We start from the raw sequence: 19,004 nt of genomic DNA on the forward strand, positions 1-19,004 counted from the left end.
GCTCAATAAAAACATATTCATCAAAAGCTCTCAGCTATGAGAATAACATCTGAAGCTGAAGTATTTTCCCAGATGACAGAGACTCACGATCACACCTTTACAAACAAGGAGAGACGGCTATTACCGTCTGACGACACCAGAATCACACATCACACATCTAAACTGACAAATGACACAATTCCTCTCACTCTCTTCAACCCAACACTCCAACCAAACAGAACTGTTAATGAATAGAAAAATAAATTATTTTCGACACTTGGCAGACACTAAAGCCATTTGAATGCATTTCAGTTTGTGTATCTGCTGCATGAATTGTGTGTTTCTTGTGGTGCTAATGCATTGCTCAACTAACTCTTTGACAAGAACGTACAAGAAACAAACAGACACAAAGTTTTTATCATTAGCCCTGCAGTGGATGTGTTCAAGAATGTTCGAGGTGTTGCTGAATGACAGGACCGCTGTTGACAAAGTCAAACGAACAAGATCCTGATGTAACAGGATGATCTAAGACCTTGTGTTTACTCTCCATACAAAGACAACTGTACACACACACACACACACCTCACAAAACACAACAGAATCGCCACATCCTTTGAAATATTTCATTGTATTTGAAGTTCTTATTTTCACACTGTTGATGTTTCTTAAAAGAGTTCTCAAGAACTACACACAGTGGAAAGGATCCAACCACAGGTATGAAATGACTTGTTGAACCTTCTGATCGGTTTATTACAATGACAAGTGCACCTTCAGAGAAAACAGTCTTCACAAAACAAGAGCAAATGGTTTCCGGTCCCTCTGACATAACAAAAAAGGCTTTTAATGTTTTCCATGATTGTGTAAAATCTGTTCCTCTCTAAGCTATATAAAACCTGTGCAGTTTAAGGTCCTCTTCAAACACTCATTTAAAACTCTTCTAATAACTGACTAGTAAGCATTTTGTGTTTTGTGAGGTTTGGTAACAGGTTGGTGTGAAAAGTGAAGGAATGAATGAATAGAGGCAAGGCCTTCATCAAAAGAAATTCTACACAGTTGTGGCTGCTATTGTTCTGAGCACAAAATCAAATAAAAATAATCATCGTTAATGACAGACACACCTCAGAATCAGCACTGCAGTGTGTGAACGTTGTGTTCAAAGTCTTTACGCACGCACGCACGCACGCACGCAGGCACGCACGCACAGGTGCTTCTTTAACCCACGCGGGCGCGCGCACAAACAAACAAACACACACAAACACATTCCAGCAGTTGAAACTAGTTTCACGCTCAAGCGCCACTTCTGCTTTGGTTGTGATTAAAGAAGAAGAAAAAACAAATCGTCATTATTCACCCGTGGTTTTCTTCCTCGGCTCTGTTGAGATCGGTTGCTAACACGCACATGTTTGTGTGGATACAAAATATCGGCGCGCTGCCAGTTTCTTTTTTCCTCCTGTCTGACGTCACACCGTGTTTTTTTGCGGTTGCCGCGCAACGGGAGAGGCGTGTCCGGGATTTAAGAACTAGGCGAGGAAAGCCCTGCGCGCAACTGACGAATCACTCTCGCCCAGACACCGGAGAGCTCGCGAGTCCCGAATGGCAAGAGAGGCGATAAAAGAGACATAGGGAATCCCCGAGTGTCGCCGCAACGATACCGAGCCGGTCCGTGAACGATGGTGGTTTAAACGCTCGCTTCTGTCGGTCGGCATGTTGCGGAGACGCGTTTGATGCGCCCTTGGAACCGGAGCGTCAGTGCTGCGTGAGCGCGTTGAATCAAAGACGAACATTTCCTGAAGGATTTCACTTGCGACTGGACGCGTTCTTCACCCATGAGGTGCGTTGCGCACTCCGAGCGTCGTTCGCTTCATCACTTTTTCTGTTGACTTTCGTGTGTCATGACATGTTTAGGAGCCACAGGTTTTCCAGAACAACGTGACGAACGGGATTATTCTGTTTAATTGCAGGCAGCCAGCGAGCGAGTTGGATAACATGGCACTGAGCGGAACGCTTTTACCCTCCATAACCACCTTCGCGAGCGGCGGGGATGTGAAGCACAAGGCCGGGAGGGGACCTGGAACTGGCGGTTCAGTGAGTATCAAACAGGTGATTGAGGACCCTCGCAGGCGCACATTCTGTATCCCGACATTCCTGCTGTTGGTTATGTCATTGGCGGTATACCGGGGCGGGGCGGTGACAGATGTTTACTGTAGAAGATATTGTAACGACAACAAATACTCACTCTCACTTTAAGGTGCAATCTCTTTCATGCTGAACGCTTGGAAATGTAGAAGCTGCTGCATGAAAGCCAACTTATAATATTTACTCAACTCAACTTTATTGATATAGCGCTTTTATGTTACAAAGCAGCTGTACATGAAACATATTGACTTAGAAAAATGAACTTACGAAATATTAAAGTTATTCAAGTAAAAAGAAAAAGAGTGAACACACACAGAATACAGACACGCACACAGGTTCATACACACCCACATGCATAAAACACGGACACACAGCGCACAGATCAAAAAAAAAATCGCACTGACACACACTTACATTTACATTTATGCATTTGCCAGTCGCTTTATCCAAAGCTATTTACATTGCATTGTACTAAACATGTGTTTTTGACCATGTGCAATCCCCTGAGATCGAACCCATGACCTTTGTGTTGCTAACGCCATGCTCTAACCACTGAGCGTGGGCTATCACAGAGAAGCACACATTCAAGATAAATGACAGAGATACACAGGTCCAATATTATACGGACTATGAATTCCTTTATAATACATTTAAAGTGATATGACTAAAAACGAAAACTTGACATTCGAAAGCTGAAGGCAGCTGCCCCCCGGTCAGACAAACAGTGCACAACAGTGTGCAAACGGTGGCGAGCAACCCAAAATGGAGAAAATAACCTCAGGGGTACCCAGACCCAACCAGAGGAACCAGTTCTCCTCTGACACCACTGCTGCATCTCCACAAGCTCCACTGTGCTCACACAACTAGAAGAAACCGAAAATAATCACAGTAAAAAGGTAGATAATAGAGTTAAGATTATCGTTGATGATCTAATAACAGTATAAATGATGTAGTGAGGAGATGAAGAATTGTAAATATGACCATACTCATTATCCACAGTTTAGTAATAATAAACACAAATGAATAATAATACAAATAAGTCAAAAGGTCAGTTTAGGTCATCAAAATCAAAGCGGATCCAGCATGTACGTTTATTTCTTGGTTTGAAAAGTTGTAAAACTCCGGTCAGCATGAACGATTATGTATATATTTAGTCGTTTCATGTGGCTCCAACACGTGTTGTTCCAACACAAAGGTTTGAGGGATCACATACCACAAATTGTAATGACAGATTGCATAAAAGTGCATCAAAATGTCAAATAATCTTGTTTTTCATGTGTGTGATATTGACCTTGTCCCATTGTCTCTCTCTTTATTTCTCTGTGTGCTCGGGATAAGAGATGGATGGAGGATATGTCTCAACTGAACCGCTCCTGCCTGCCTACCGGTGGGATCCGCACTGACCAGGACGTGCCGTCAGTCATGGCCAAAACAGAACCGGAAGAGCTGGATCTTTTGGACTACGACTTTATTTTGTCGAACAGTATGCTCCAGCAACAACAACAGCAACAACAACTGCAGCAGCAGCAAGAGGCCTCCATGGCCAGTGCCTCCAGAACTCTTTCATCTTCTCCCATGTCTTACACCTATCAGATGCCCTCTCCTCAGGGCCAAGACTCCAACATGCTGTACAACCTCCCAGACATCAGCGACGTCTCTCCCTCCGGAGGATTCGTTGCTGAATTGATGAGGCCGGAACTGGACCCTGCATATCTTCAGCCGACCAGCCTTCAAGGCAAATTTGTTGTAAGGACGACGATGGACATGACGGACTGTAGCCAAGTGTTTTGCGTGGGTAAGACCGGTTCAGCCTCGGACAGTTCATCTCTGCCGTTTGTGTGTCCTCGGATAAAGCAGGAAAGTCCCAGCCCCTGCACCATCACCCGGCCGATGGACATCCACCTGAGGGTGAACTCACAACCCGGAGGGAGTCAGAGACCCCCGATGGACTTTCCCACCGCACAAGGAGCCATGGGGGCCGCTCGCTCTTCAACTTCCTCTCTTTCTCCAGACGAGCATCCCCAGGCGCTGACCCTGGCCCAAGGATATCACCCGCCTTCGGCTTATTCGGCCTTTCCACAGGCTCCCGCACAGTCCCTGCCGTACCAAGGTGATTAAAAAAACCTCTCGGCACACATTGTTCAAGCGATCTCAACTTTGTATTTGTTGTTCACTTCCCTTGACAAACCTTCACGAGCCGTTTTTTATCTTGCGTGTCTTTTATTGAAGTTCACTTTGTCGTTTGTTTTCCTACAGACCACGTTTCTTCAGCCGAGTGTTTCCCTGAAGAATCCAAGCCCAAGCGGGGTCGACGTTCCTGGCCGAGGAAGCGGGTCGCTTCGCACACGTGCGATTACGTGGGCTGCGGCAAAACATACACCAAGAGTTCGCACCTGAAAGCTCATCACAGAACCCACACAGGTCAGTTTCCGTGACTTCATTTACACACGTAGTGGCATCTGAGCGGACTTGGTTTTTTACGCCAAGCATGTGCTTTATTGCGCTAACACGCCCTAACACACACGCAATGACGCAGCTGCCAAATGCATTGTGTGCATTGAGTGTGTGAGATCGAGAGAGTGCAGTTGGCAGGTGGTGTGCTCTGCTTTTCAAACAGCAGGTTGATACTGATCCCAGTTGAAAAAAACACTTCCCCTTCTATTCAATTCTTGAAAAGATGAGCAACGCAGCTAACGACTCTCTCCAATGTGACCAAAGTGTGTTGAATTGATCTGGGTAGGACCTCCGGGTTAAATGCTAACTGTTACCTGCTTTTATGTGTTCAGGAGAAAAGCCGTATCACTGTGACTGGGAGGGATGTGGCTGGAAATTTGCCCGTTCGGACGAGCTCACAAGGCATTACAGGAAGCACACGGGCCACCGGCCCTTTCAGTGCCAAAAATGCGACCGGGCCTTCTCCAGGTCAGACCATCTTGCGCTGCACATGAAACGGCATCTATAGGACTGGAAGATGGACTAGTAAACCAAGTGTTGCCTTTGAACAAAAGTCAACAAAACTAGAGCATGACATTCTGTGCTGTCCACAGGATCAGGGATGGGACAGGTATTTTTTTCTTTGGCTCTTGTTTTTCCCCTTTTGTCATTGTCGTCTTCCAAAATGCTGGCGATTCAATTTCCTCGCACACTGGGACGTTACTGGAATGTGCATCTACTTAATTACGACAAAACTTGGACGTGCCGAGTGCCAAACACAAATACTGGAAATATATGATGAATATCAGGGATGTATGGAAACTTTAGTGTGTATGTATTAAAGATGCCTTTAATTGACCTACATTTCATCACATCTCTCAAACTGATCCGTCACATGAATCTATTTTTTTATTGCTCTCTATAAAGCCATTAATTTCAGGTACAGAGTAATTTATGTGTGTTCCACGTTGGTGCTGAGTATAGCCGGATGTATTCAGTGAGGTACCAAAGATAAGAATTTTTTTTCATTCATGTCTGCGGGGTTGAACACATGACCTCTTGGTGATGGCAATCTAAACTGCACTGTGGTTGTAAGGTGCAATAATTTTGATATGTAAGACTAATACATATTTTTATAGAAGATTAAATCCAAAACAACTCTGAACAAAGTTTTTTGTTTATAGTCAGAATAATGTAATATAATCTTACATATTGTATATGTGTAAATACTTTTTTTATTAAGGTTTCTGCATTTTATGTATGAATGCAATTAAATATAAATAAAAATCAAATGTATTTGAGATTTTCTTTTAACGGAATAATGCATAAATGCTCTGTTTGAACATGTCTGAACATTTGCATTCATTAAGGTTCTTTCAAACACATTCAGGTTTTTCTACCTTTACACATGTCATTACATTACACATCATCATTACACAGTTAAACAGCAGGTGGAGATTATAACAGGCACAAATGCATTACTTTATAAATTGGTTTCAGTCTCATTTCTATTTGTTTTCAATATATTAAGTGTGACCTGCCTAAATATTCGCCATTTAGGGTAGTATTATGTTTGGTTAAAAAAGTATATGAAAGATTTGATACATACGGTTTATGCATATTATAAATATATATTCATATCTAAAATACTATGACACATTACTATTACATTAACCAACGTGGTGTTGGATCTTTGGGGCGTATTTTCAATGTTTACTAAAGAAAAGAAACGTATTTTTTACTTCAGACAATTCATTTATAATTATTCAAGATAAACACGTTTTTCACACTCATATAATTGTGTATATTGTATGGAACCTGTTTCATGAACATGATTTAACAGAGATTAATGAAACTTGTAACTGGTATAAAACAGGTAAGTAATTATTTTACTTACTTTCAAAATTCGACTAATTCTGTGGGTTAATTAACCCCATAATCACCTTCACTGGTTACAATAACATGAGTTCTTCATCATCTTCACCTGACAGATTGAGTTCAGGTAATTGTGCTATAACCGTCATTTCAGTCGATATGTTTTTAATACCTTTTCTCTCAGTATTTTCTTCATTGGCCAATTTCACGTCAGATTCATAAATGTAAAGAAAAGAGTGAACGCAGCGAGCAGACTGTTATCAGCAGCGGTCAGTAGCGCCACCTGGAGGACAGAGTCACTTCTGCACCTCTGATTATTCCGAAATCCTGCCATTAGAAATATGTTCGTCACAGGACGACCCTCGATATCTAACTGTAGCATGTGTGACCCTGGACAACAAAACCAGTCTTATGGGAAAATAGGACTTATATTGATGTGAGAGTTGTTAGAATGGGACAAAAGAATATCTGGGTGAGATACAACCGTTTAAAACTCCGGAATCTTAATATCTTAATGATTTTTGCCATTTAAGAAACATCGTTAACTTTCACCCATACAATGTATTTTTATCTGTTACTAAAAATGTTCCCGTGTTACTTAAGATCCAGGGTCAAATAGTATGTAGGTAATTATATCAAGAAGTTAAAAAACAATTCGGTTGTAAAAAGTAAGGCCTGCTTAAAAAATGCATGTTTTTAATTCGTTAAAACGAGAAGTAAATACCATTTATTTGAAAAAGCAGAAAATCTCATGTTAACAGCCCTCAGGATTACATTGTCTGCTCTTTGTCTAACGTTAACTTTATATAAATCTATCTTCAGTCAAGTAGTAGTGAAGATGATTCAGATCATCTCTCTTAAACTCTTGAATATAAGTTAGAAGTTTTTCTTTAGAACTATTATGTGTTTATAATGTACGTCATCACTCACCTTTGTTCTTTATCATTTTTAAACTAGATCGCCTCAGAAATTCGCGCCACCTCGCCAGAGTTCCTGTGCACGTGATGCTGAGGTCAGGCGCGTGATGGGAAACTGACAGAGCTCAACTTTTCTGGAAAAATTGCAACTAAATCATTCTTTAGTCTTTCAGCTGCTTTGCGTGAGTTAAATAAACGCAGGCAAAATGTTTTAGCACAGTTTAAAACATAAACAACAGTGTATATTAAATGACAACGCATATTTCCCCAGAATAATGTCGAACTACTGAGGTCTTGCTCTGAAAGAATCTTAACGTGTCACTGTGCCTGCAGACGTCACTCGGCACCAGTTAAACTTTTCCAGAGACAGAAATAATCTAACATAACTTCATTTGCTTCTTTAAAAATCTTTACTGTCATTTAAAACTGCAGTTTCAATATTTAGAATCCCTATTAATGATCATCATGAAATAAAGACAGAAAATGTTGAAGAGGGACACTTATAATCAGATTAAATCACACGTCCACAAACCCCTTCATCCTGCTAACATGTCTTGAAGATGGAGGATAATACTCTTTATTTGTCACAAAAAAAGAAAAATAAACAGGTGGCACACGGGCAAATGTTAGATGAAGCAAAGATGCATTTACTGATTTCTGCCCCTGGAGATGAACGAATGATGTCATCTCCAGATGGACGTGCTCATGTCATCCAGTGTTTAAAATTTAGACAGAATATGACCGCCTGTTTGTTTGCATTTGTATAGGTTTTCTTTTCCAAAACGATCAATCAATAGGAAAAACATTAGAAATGGGGAAACAATTAGAGAAGCCGTTCCTCTAATCGTCATCAAAGTTCTGTTGTAAAAGGAAGTTTGCAGCCAAATTTTCATTCTTCTCACAAGCGAAGTAGGCCTGAATAACGAGTCCTTCTGGGAATCCCAAGGCTTTTAGCTGAGGATAAAACACAGAGACATGGACAGGTTAGATAAGAGCATGCAGCGAAACGTCTTGTATTCGTCTGGGGGAAACTAGAGCATCTTTAATGGTTTGCCGGCACAGATCCCACGTCTGTCTCTCTGAACTCTCATAAGTAGATGAACTGAAGCTCAAGACTAATCCAACAACCATTCTGCATTTCATTATTATTGAAAAACTGAACACAAGTGTACAGAAAAACAATAGCGTTTTTACCAGAGTTTGGCTGATATGTTGAGTACATAACTAGGGATTTTGAAGGTCCTACTTTGTTTTGTTTTAGTTTCCAACAACAAGTTTATGTGCATAGAATTTGTAAAACACGATTATTTCGTGATAATATTCAGTTATTCTTTCATTACTTCTAGACTGACTCTTAAATGATTTGTTCTGCGATTCATTCGTCTAATCCCCTCCTTTCCGCTAGGCTACTCTGCTGTGATTCGTCCGTTGGTCTGGTCTGCTGTGATTGGTCAGATGGTCTGGTCTGCTGTGATTGGTCAGATGGTCTGGTCTGCTGTGATTGGTCAGATGGTCTGGTCTGCTGTGATTGGTCAGATGGTCTAGTCTGCTGTGATTGGTCTACGGTGAATGAGGCTCACTAGCTACAGTATTTGGGGGAGAAGACTGAAGTTTTGGTGGTCAAGCCTAGCAAAACGTAGGCGGTGACTATATGTAGTGACGTAAATCCGCGGCGGTTCACGAACCAGACTAGGGACGACTTATTTGCGTGATTCAGAGTCGAGTGACTTTTTTCCAAGCCAATAACTTTGTTTTTCATTCACCTTCGGATTGACAGCTTAGCAGAATGCTTACTTTCAATCATGGCAACATCAAACACTGCATGACATGTCATTTTCGTGATCTCATGTTATGTACTCTTTAATAAATCTAAATAGATGAGAAACAGCGGCTTACCCTCTCAATAGCTTCTTTTTCTTGGGGTGTGACCTGGATGTAGTTCAAGTTTCCACCTCCTGCCTCGGCCACACCCACACCCACACTCCCACTCCCCCCTCCTCCTTGTCCCGCCTCCTGGATAGGTTCATTCAGCATCTGGATAAACTGCTCTTGATGACTGCTGATTTGCTGCGAGACAACAGAAAAAGTTAAGTGACCTCTTTACTGACATTTTAAACCTTTACTTACCATAAAACAAAAGCACCATCACACTTTGTTTGTGTTTGGAACAGAACAAGCAACCGTGTGACACCAGCTTTCATGAAGCATTCTTAATGACATCCCTGAGCAGGTTTAGATATTTCTATATGCACCTAACTACAGTTCTACACAAATGCTTGTATCTTCAGCATGAGCTTCATTGTTAAACACGTCTAGTCAAGTCAAGTAAACTTTATTTTATATATATATATATATATATAAAACGAGAAGATTAAAAATAACTAATATGTTTTTGTAAAGCGTATTTTATATTTGTTATGGAAAAATGTAAATGTGAGATTTGGAAATGTGATCTAAATTTAGTGGGATCCGTCAGGTCGGGACGAAAATCATTCGAAGCAGATAGCGGGTGAATTTTCAGCGGGACAATACCATAACCCACTGGGTGTGGAATGAAATTTAGTGGGCGGGTCAAAAACAACAAGTCCCGCCCAGACCTCTACTTTAAGTTGTAATAGTGATTCTAGAGCAGCTCTCCGGCCTGTGCAACACAGTATGCAAACTTCTCCCTCAACATAGACGTGAGTGTGCAGGATTCAGCATGTGTACCTGCAGGAGCTGAGGGTTCTCTCGGCCGATCTGCTGTAGTAGAGCTGGTAAGAGAGAAGGGTTCTGCTGGATGATCTGTCTCATCTGAAGGAACTGTGGCTGGTTCCTCAAGAACTCCAGAGGATTCGCTGCGCACACACACAACACACACTTAAAGAAAACATCCAGAGACTGTCTGGTGTAGTGTTGGCTCGATACCAAAATTTTGACTTCGGTACAGTACAAGAATCTAATACTGGTACCACATCGGTACCATATTTGATCAATAACCAGCTCCAAAATTAATTATTTGAAAAAATATAAAGACTGCATGAAACTGCTTTAATGCATATTTACATATTATTTTGATATTTTATATAGCACCATTTTCCTTTTACAATGCATTACTGAAAATGCTTTGGTTATATAGAATTATCATAATTCCACAAATATGAACAATAAAATTTACATGTTTCAAGTAGGTATATTCAACAGCAGCATTCAAGATGAAAACTTAATAATCCAAACACTGCTCAGTCTTCACTGTATTAAATAAATATGCAATGACTCTAAATAAAGCTACAAAAGTTTCAGTTTCTCTTTAATATGTGACACAGATGTATAAGGTTACTGTCACTTTAAGGCAAAATCCCTTTTTTGATGCAGATATACATTTAAAACACAACGGACTGAGCTTATGAGAACCTTTTGTGTTTTTGACATAATAGCGTGTGTATTTGACAGTATAAGAACATAAACAACACAAGAGAACTTCATGATGATGACTAGGCTTACTGAGATGTCTGGAGAAGAGATAACATTATATCTGCGATGTATGCCGTTGAATGGGGATGTACAGACGCATCGCAGCATGTAGAATATACACTAAACTGTTAAACAATCTAAAGATCTCAGCACAGGTAGAAAGAGCCGAATTTGTAATAAATCACTCACAGTGTCTCAGTTTAAATGATCGCAAAAGTGCTTGTAGAGGATTCATCTTATTCTTCTATGTTGCCGGTTCTGTGGCATACTGCCCAATAGCAGTGTTTCAAGTACCGAATCGAGCAAAATTCTGGTATTGAACTGATTGAAATCTGTCATGTACCAGTAAATTTCCAGAAACAGTTTACTGTGGAACCCTAGTTAGGTGCGCACCATACAATCACAAAAGTCTTGTCGTCTGGCTTTACATGAGTCCAAAGCACAGTTTAATATCCTGACTGAAACTGTGGTTGGTCACATGACAAGTCAGCCAGGCCGTCCCAGTTCTAGAGCTTCTACGGTGCTTTTCCACAGCTCACTTAAGGGGGGTTTACACTGTGTAGAGAACCTAGAATCTCTGTTATAAGTACCACCTCGCTTGAGGTTACAAGCACGCTTAAATGTGTCATGATTGTTCGGAGCGTCATCATTACAACCGTCTGTGAAGTCAGCTGTACCCGTGTGAATGAGAGGAGACTCACCCCCTGATCCTGTGCTGGGCTGTGATGGGGCAGTAAGGGATGTGGAAGAGAGGCCAGCGGACACAACAGGAGCGTCACCCGAAGGAAGCACGGGGTCAGCAGCACCTCCTACACCGCCCTCGCTCTCCGCAGGAATACCCTGTTCACATCAACATTTAAAATACAAGACCGGTCAGAATGCGGAGGTGCAGTGGATAAACACCTGCATGTGACACTTCAACGCACCTCATAATTCACAAGCACAAACTGAAGGAACATCGCATAACAAACAACACTGTGTCAAATAAAAATCAATGACACAGAGCGTCAAGTATAACAGAACTTCCACAGAAAGGCCAATGACAGACGTGCTGTTATAGTTTCACAGGAGAAAGGAATGAGTCACACCGTGAGCAGGTACTCCACGGCACGGTCAGGATTGTTGAAACTGGCTCTCAGCGCCGACACCACTCTGTCTCTCTCGTAGCCCATCAGCATGATCTCGGTCACCATGTTCTCATACGACTGACCTGTCACTGCACACGCAAATCACATGACAATATGTGAGCTTTATTACCTATACCAGAGGTCAATCATGTCCGTCAAATGATTTGAAGACACACGTCATTACATCCTGCCGTCAGGATTATTGTGAATACAGTGGTGTGGTTTGTGTGGAGATTTACCCAACGCAGATGTCGCATCATCAAATATATTTGCGTTCACAAGGGAACTGAGAGAGAGAAATAAAACCTCAACTTTAGTCTGTGTTTACAATGACAGTTTTCTTCGACAGCCGTACACCCATCTAGAGTGCATCCCAATAAACAAACGAAACACTGATGCAGATCAAGTCATCATGTTCTCACAGTACCTGGTGGGTGTAGAGGGGGGCGGTGCGCTGCTGGCCGGTTTCTCCTCGGCAGGTTTGTCGTCTTTGGGGGGGCTCTCAGAGGGGGTTTGTACAGCCGGGGCAGTAGAAGGACTCGGGGTGGTTGTTGTGCTGGAGGAAGCGCCACTGGTCACCGTGGCAGCAGAGGAAGAGGCCGATGCAGGTGCTGCTTTAGGCTGGAATGACAAGCGAAGACACATGACACTTTATGATGGATGTACATATTGATTTTATGCAAAGCGACTTGCACTGCATTATACTATACATTTGTTTCTGAGTGTGTGCTATCTCTGGGATCCTACACATGACCTTGACGTTGTTAGCACCACGCTCTAACCACTGATGCAAGTGCGTGAAAATATACATCACATGACATCTTTTGTTATCCGACCAATAAATTCCTCCAGAACAGTGGTTCTCAACCTTTTCATTGGGTCTGGGTGTTATAATCCCACATATTTCAGCACAGTTAAACTGCCCAATAAAACACACACTCGAAGCGTGACAGAGGAGCAGTCGAGAATATGGGTTGGGGTAAAGAGGTCCGTGGCTTCAATGGGTTTGTCAGGTAGGCCTCCTCTGTGTTTGAGGAAATATAATTATAAATACATCATATATTTATATTTATAAATTTAACTCGTATGATCTACCTATTTCTTAAGAGGATGTAGTTGCTGCTGTTCCTGAGTGGACGTTTGCCTACTTTGTAGATATGAAGTTTTTGAGCGCTGCTTAAAATTGCACCGCGCAGGACCTAGAGGACGCCCAGCTTCATACATAACATTGCCCTTTATCAACCTTCAGTCGCAGTCCAAAGGTTGGGGTTTGGGGGGGAACTGTCGCACCCCACCTGGTTGAGAACCACTGCTCCAGATCAATTGACAACCCACATTCACAAAACCCAAACATTCAGCAAGTGTCACTTATTACATATGTGAAAAGGTCAGAAGTCTGTAACATATTCAATTCTTACAAGGTACAGGAGCAAAAACAGCCCATTTCATTTCAGGGTCGGAGAAAGGGTGGAAAACAGTCATGTAAAAACAAAAGACGACTTTTGCTTTTGGTGCAAATAAAACCCCTGAAATATCATTTAATGCTGAATACAATCCAATAGAAGTACAGTATTCCTTTATAATGTTTGAATCTTTACAAGCAACAAAGAAACACAAACATTCAGTTTTCAGTGATGTTCATAACTCCTGGTAAATCTCTCATCAGTACTGAAATATTAAAGCTGAAGTCAAACAGATCGTTCATTTATTTCTATGTGAAGATGCAGACGGGGCAGGCAGAGACTCACCTTTGCTACCATCACAACCACAAAGTTCTTCTCATCTATCTTGTACTCTTTAAGAGCCATGTCATCATTCAGGATTTTACCTGTGTACAAAAAAATCCTCATTGATCAGTCCTGACATATACACAGACTTTAGTCATACCACACACATAAACCTGCGATATATCAACAGCAAACCCAAACACTGCCATAGAAACATACAGAAGAACAACAGATACAAACCTGCATATATCAACTTCTGTCCTGCCACTGGAAAACTGTCTTTGCCCTTCTCATTCTCAATTTTCTCCTTTAAGGCCTTTACCTGGAAAAGACAGATCACAGTCACACAAAAACACAGTTTAAACTTGAGTCTGAATGCACCGATATGTACATTTTGTCCGATAACGATAATTCTCGAACATCGATATATCGATACCAAAATCAATATAACTTTTTTTTTACTTTACAGGCATAGTGTTTATTTAGATGTTCTTCCAGAGCAACCCAGAAAGGTGTTCTCGATAGCCGCGAGTCTAACAGGTCTCAAGACAAAGCATTCAGACAGCAGTCAAAACAAATTGCTTTTGTACCTATAATTTACACATTCATAAATATCTACATATTATATTAACTATGTTTTGCTAATAGCATTAAGTGACTGATCACGACAGAAAGACAGAACTGTACTGGATTGTAACTGTGAGCAGCTGAAGTGGTTCAACCAGAGGATATGATTCCGGATCTTTCGGCTATCATGTTTATTAACGTCCGATATTGAGAACATTTAAAACGAGCATTTATTGTGCATCCCTAAACAAAAGGAGAGTTAACAGGAAGTAAATCAGATGACCCGTTGTGGGGATTTCATGACTAACATCTTGGGATTTCTCCTGAAGAAATGTGCCACAAGATCTACTGTTCAGTCTCTCATGTTCAGTCACCTTAAGATACCGATATTGGCCACATTGTCAAGTCGAATGAGAAAGAAACGTCACTGTTTTACACAAACACGAGAAACAACAGAATGTGTGAGACACACAACAGCGAGAAGTAAACCGATGGTAAAACCACCACAGATCAGAAACAACTCAACAGCACGTGTCATATTTCTTTAATACCGTCATGACAGTTCTAGATGAGAACAGACATGTGCACGTATGACGAATGCTGAAGTTATATTTGTGTGTTCCTGACACCTCTGAGCACGAGGAGATATTCAAATCAAGTCCAGCTGTTCACTAATGCATCATATAAACACAGTTATTTCAAGATCTTTTGTCCCCTTCGACCATGTTTATAACGCACATGTGTGTGTTCACACTCATGTAACACATATTAAAGGTTCATTGACACACACACACACACACACACCATGACTTGCTAAATTGCCAAACTACACATGCACCGCATCTCACGGCCAGAACGTCTCTTTTGGTATTCTCGTATCGGCTTACGTGATCTCGTAAATTCTACAGTGACTTTTCAATGAAATTCTGAAGTTTTGGGGGGTTTTAATGAAAACAAAAACTCACTTTCTTAACAGCTAATGTGCTAATGCTAGCACACTTCACCCGACAGAAGCAGCGCCGCGCGCATGCAGAAACGCGTGCAAATGACGATATTAAGCTTTAAAGAAAGCCATAAACACGACTGAACTTGTGTTTGTGTGTGTTTAATCGACTCTCTTGTCAGATATGTGTTAGCCGCTAACGGCCCTCTCACCGTCTCCTCAGCATCGATATCGACTTTAAACGTCTGCTGCTGGAGGGTCTTCAGTGTGATCTGCATTTTGGTGCTCTTCCGTCTCGCCTGTGTGGAGATTTACCGATAGCTGGGTCGCTGGTTGTGTATTTTTCGCCGTGGCTCATCACAGCCTGTCCGCCGCCATTACGTGCATAAACATATGACGGTCCGCCTCCTGGCCTCACGCAGTTCATGCGCCGCACAGCGACGGGCTTGCGTCACCGCAACGTCCTCCTTTCTTGTTTTTCAATTTAAGTGCGCTTTAATGACACGCCACACATTTACACTCTTGTTGTAAATTATTGCAGATATATTACAGAGCATGTGGATCGATACTCAGATATACATACATCTGCAAACGTGTTTAATGTTTCGGGGAAATTAATTTTCGTGAGTTGAATTTGTAGCGGCCGCTAGAGGCGAGATAGAGAATTGCAGCCAATCTCTCGTTGCTCCGCTAACCCCTCCCTTATCAAACTCGACGGTGGCCACCAAGTACAAAAATATGTCGTCGGCTGAGACCCGGGAATTTAGGGGGTTTTCTATGGTATCGTTACAAATTATTTAAGAACATTTTATATTTTCTGTATTACAATCTTACTTTATTATTGTGAATAGTAAAAAAAATTAGATAATGAGTTGATGGTTTAATATTTTGCCCTATGAGTTACAGGCCTGGTTTTACAGAGAAAGACTTAGTATAAATTAAGACTACGCCTTATTGAAATTAGTTTATTTAAATCCCTTATAAAAATCCATCCATCCATCCATCCATTTTCCACCGCTTATCCGAACTACCTCGGGTCACGGGGAGCCTGCGCCTATCTCAGGAGTCATCGGGCATCAAGGCAGGATACACCCTGGATGGAGTGCCAACCCATCGCAGGGCACACACACTCACTCATTCACTCACTCACGCACTCACACCCTACGGACAATTTTTTGCATGTCTTTGGACCAGGGGAGGAAACCGGAGTACCCGGAGGAAACCCCCGAGGCACGGGGAGAACATGCAAACTCCACACACACAAGTCGGAAGCGGGAATCGAACCCCCAACCCTGGAGGTGTGAGGCAAACGTACTAACCACTAAGCCACCGTGCCACCCCTTATAAAAATCCCCTATAGATTATTTTTTACTGGTGAAATAACAATGGCACTGTCATATTAAAATATATTTATAAGTTATTTTACTTCCAAACAGCTCAATCATTCATTTTAGTATGAGATTAGGTTTAAGCCTTGTCTGTGTGTTTCAAACTCTCTCTGCCTCACTACACTCATATTCTAAGTGTGATTCATTTAAGACAATTGAAAATGAGCAAAACTCTATCTTGCTAATTTACCATATAACTTATATTCTCAAATTGTGACTTATGTAAGTATGAGTCTTCACTTAAGCACTCTGACTGGATTATAGAGACAAGATATTTGGAAGAATGCTTATTACCAGAAAGATCTCGATCCCCATTGACTCACATAGTAGGAAAAAGACAATTGTGGTCAAAAGTGCCCCAGAACTGTTACCTGCCCCACATTCTTCAAAATATCTTCTTTTGTGTTCAACAGAACAAAAGAAAATGATAAAGTAATTTTTCCTACTATGGGAGTCAATGGGTGTTGAGATGTGTCTGGTTATAAGCATTCTTCTAAATATCTCTGTGTTCATCAGAACAAATGCATTTACACACATGAGGAACAACTCGAAGATGAGGAAATAATGACAGAATTTTCATTTTTTGGGTGAAGTATCACTTTAAATCTTTCCATATTAAAGCTGTGAAGCTTCATCACAACAGAAGGAAAATCAGGAGCAAATTTTTACTTATTTTATACTTTGTAAAAGTACTTTACTTTAGTGTGTATCATGTGTGTGAGTTAGTAACCCTGATCCATGTGATCACAAGAGAGAGAGTTTATTACATCTGAAGTGCATCTCTGTACGTCTCTTTAGTGAAGTTGTGACAAACTTTTGTTTGCTCCGCCTCCAGACGGCTATTTCAGTCCTGTCTACTTGAGTAAAGGAAGACAAAATCACCTTTAAACAACCAATCTAACATCAACTGATCAAGAACGCTTGTTTCTTAAGCTCATAATGCACAAAATCCCTTTTTGGAGGTCACTTCAGAAACATCAGAGACTCTGATCTAACTATACAATGATTTTAGGATATTTTCTTTTCAACTTTGAAAAACATAAAGCCCAAAACTTTCTTGTGAATGAGTGAGATTGCACTGTAAAGGCTGCTGTGAAATAATGATGCAAAAATGTCATGCTTTAAAAGGTTTAGATCACCCAAAAATGAGAATTGAGTTTCTTACTTCTGCAGAACCCAAAATAGGATATTTTGAGGAATGTTGACATACACAAAACCACTGAGACATGTCTCAAAATATCTTCTTTTGTGTTCCACTGAAGAAAGAGTCAAATATAGGTTAACAAACATGTGAGGAGAGATTTTTCAGCTGAACTGTCTTTAAGGTCGATCTAATGGAACACATCACTAATGTTCAGCTACACGAGTGATAATCCTGTGTGTGAGTGTGTGTGTGTGAGGAGTTACCTGTAGGATGTGGTGTTGAAGTGTTCTTGAGTTTGTCAGTGTGTGTAATGCTTCACTTGAGCTTGTTTTCACACCCCTCACCGCAGTGAAACCTCCTCGGGCAAATGGAAACGGTGGAAAGACAGCAGATGCACAAACAATGGGAGTCTCCGCCTGTTGACGGATTCGGCTGGAAGACTCTCATGTGTACGTCATTCAAGCCCCGTGTGAGTCAAACACACACCATGTGCCAAAGATCTCAGCCAGAGCCTCATATCTGTACAACACTGAATCATCACTTACATCAGAGGTGTCTAAACCTCACACGACCCTCCAGAAACACAACTGGACACCCCTGACCATCCCATGATACACAACAGTTCAGTGATGACAGTAGAGTTTTATAGTGACATTGAGATCACACACACACACACACACGCAGCAGAATTTGACAAATGATGAATAATTGACCAGTTATGAAGGAGATTGGTATTAAATATGCTCAGGAGGGCATCAGTTCATTAGCACTTTAATTGATATTTTTGAATCATTTTTAGCAGTGATGCATAGGTTGAATAGGTTAAAAGGTTTTTTTTCATAAAATACGCAGAAATGGAGAATGATGAATTATACAACAGCAAAACTCTTTTATATTTCAATAAAATTGAAGAGATTCAGCCTCAGATGATGTGACCCTGAGTGTGAGGTTACCTCAGACATCACCGGCCCACACCTGAGAGAATCCTCCTAACCTTCAGAAACTTCAGACACACACAGAACTTCTGCCTGAGCACAGAAATGATGTCATGACCAAAGACTGTCGAGTACAACATTTAAAATATGATAAAAACAGTTTGTGAGATATTACACAACACATCTGATCTGAATGTATAGACTGACATATAAGAGCAAATGACTTCAATGTTTGTGCTGGAGCTTCCTAGATGAGGGGTTCTTAAACTGGGGGTCCCAAGATGGATCCGGGGGGGGCACAGATTTTGTGGCATTATGTGAAATGTAATGTAATTAAATGTTATGCGATCAACCATCAGACAAACAAGACCACCAACCAA

At 41.2% G+C, this 19,004-nt stretch overlaps 2 protein-coding genes across 5 annotated transcripts; one reads left to right on the forward strand and one right to left on the reverse strand.

Moving 5' to 3' along the window:
* The first annotated feature begins 1,528 nt into the window (after window positions 1-1,528).
* On the forward strand, window positions 1,529-5,849 carry klf4 (Kruppel like factor 4). 4 transcript variants are annotated; one of them, XM_056730872.1, is made up of 5 exons: window positions 1,529-1,810; window positions 1,941-2,064; window positions 3,454-4,225; window positions 4,372-4,536; window positions 4,902-5,849. In XM_056730872.1, exons 1-5 carry the CDS (start codon window positions 1,806-1,808, stop codon window positions 5,075-5,077), a joined length of 1,242 nt encoding a protein of 413 aa, XP_056586850.1. In that variant the 5' UTR covers window positions 1,529-1,805; the 3' UTR covers window positions 5,078-5,849. The 4 variants fall into 4 exon arrangements, with proteins under 4 accessions (XP_056586850.1, XP_056586849.1, XP_056586851.1 ...); XM_056730871.1 differs by having other exon boundaries at window positions 1,530-1,810; window positions 1,941-2,079; XM_056730873.1 differs by lacking the exon at window positions 1,529-1,810 and having other exon boundaries at window positions 1,940-2,079; window positions 3,456-4,225.
* Window positions 5,850-7,875: 2,026 nt separating this feature from the next.
* On the reverse strand, window positions 7,876-15,714 carry rad23b (RAD23 homolog B, nucleotide excision repair protein). The gene is made up of 10 exons (XM_056730875.1): window positions 15,370-15,714; window positions 13,888-13,969; window positions 13,669-13,748; window positions 12,348-12,541; window positions 12,160-12,206; window positions 11,882-12,009; window positions 11,495-11,633; window positions 10,050-10,177; window positions 9,237-9,407; window positions 7,876-8,294 (listed from the first exon to the last, which is right to left on the reverse strand). The coding sequence occupies exons 1-10, from the start codon at window positions 15,433-15,435 to the stop codon at window positions 8,181-8,183; spliced, it is 1,149 nt and encodes a 382-aa protein (XP_056586853.1). The 5' UTR covers window positions 15,436-15,714; the 3' UTR covers window positions 7,876-8,180.
* Window positions 15,715-19,004: the final 3,290 nt, after the last annotated feature.

This window comes from Triplophysa dalaica, chromosome 19 (genome assembly GCF_015846415.1).
Source record: "Triplophysa dalaica isolate WHDGS20190420 chromosome 19, ASM1584641v1, whole genome shotgun sequence".
In the NCBI taxonomy this organism is placed as follows: Eukaryota; Metazoa; Chordata; class Actinopteri; order Cypriniformes; family Nemacheilidae; genus Triplophysa; species Triplophysa dalaica.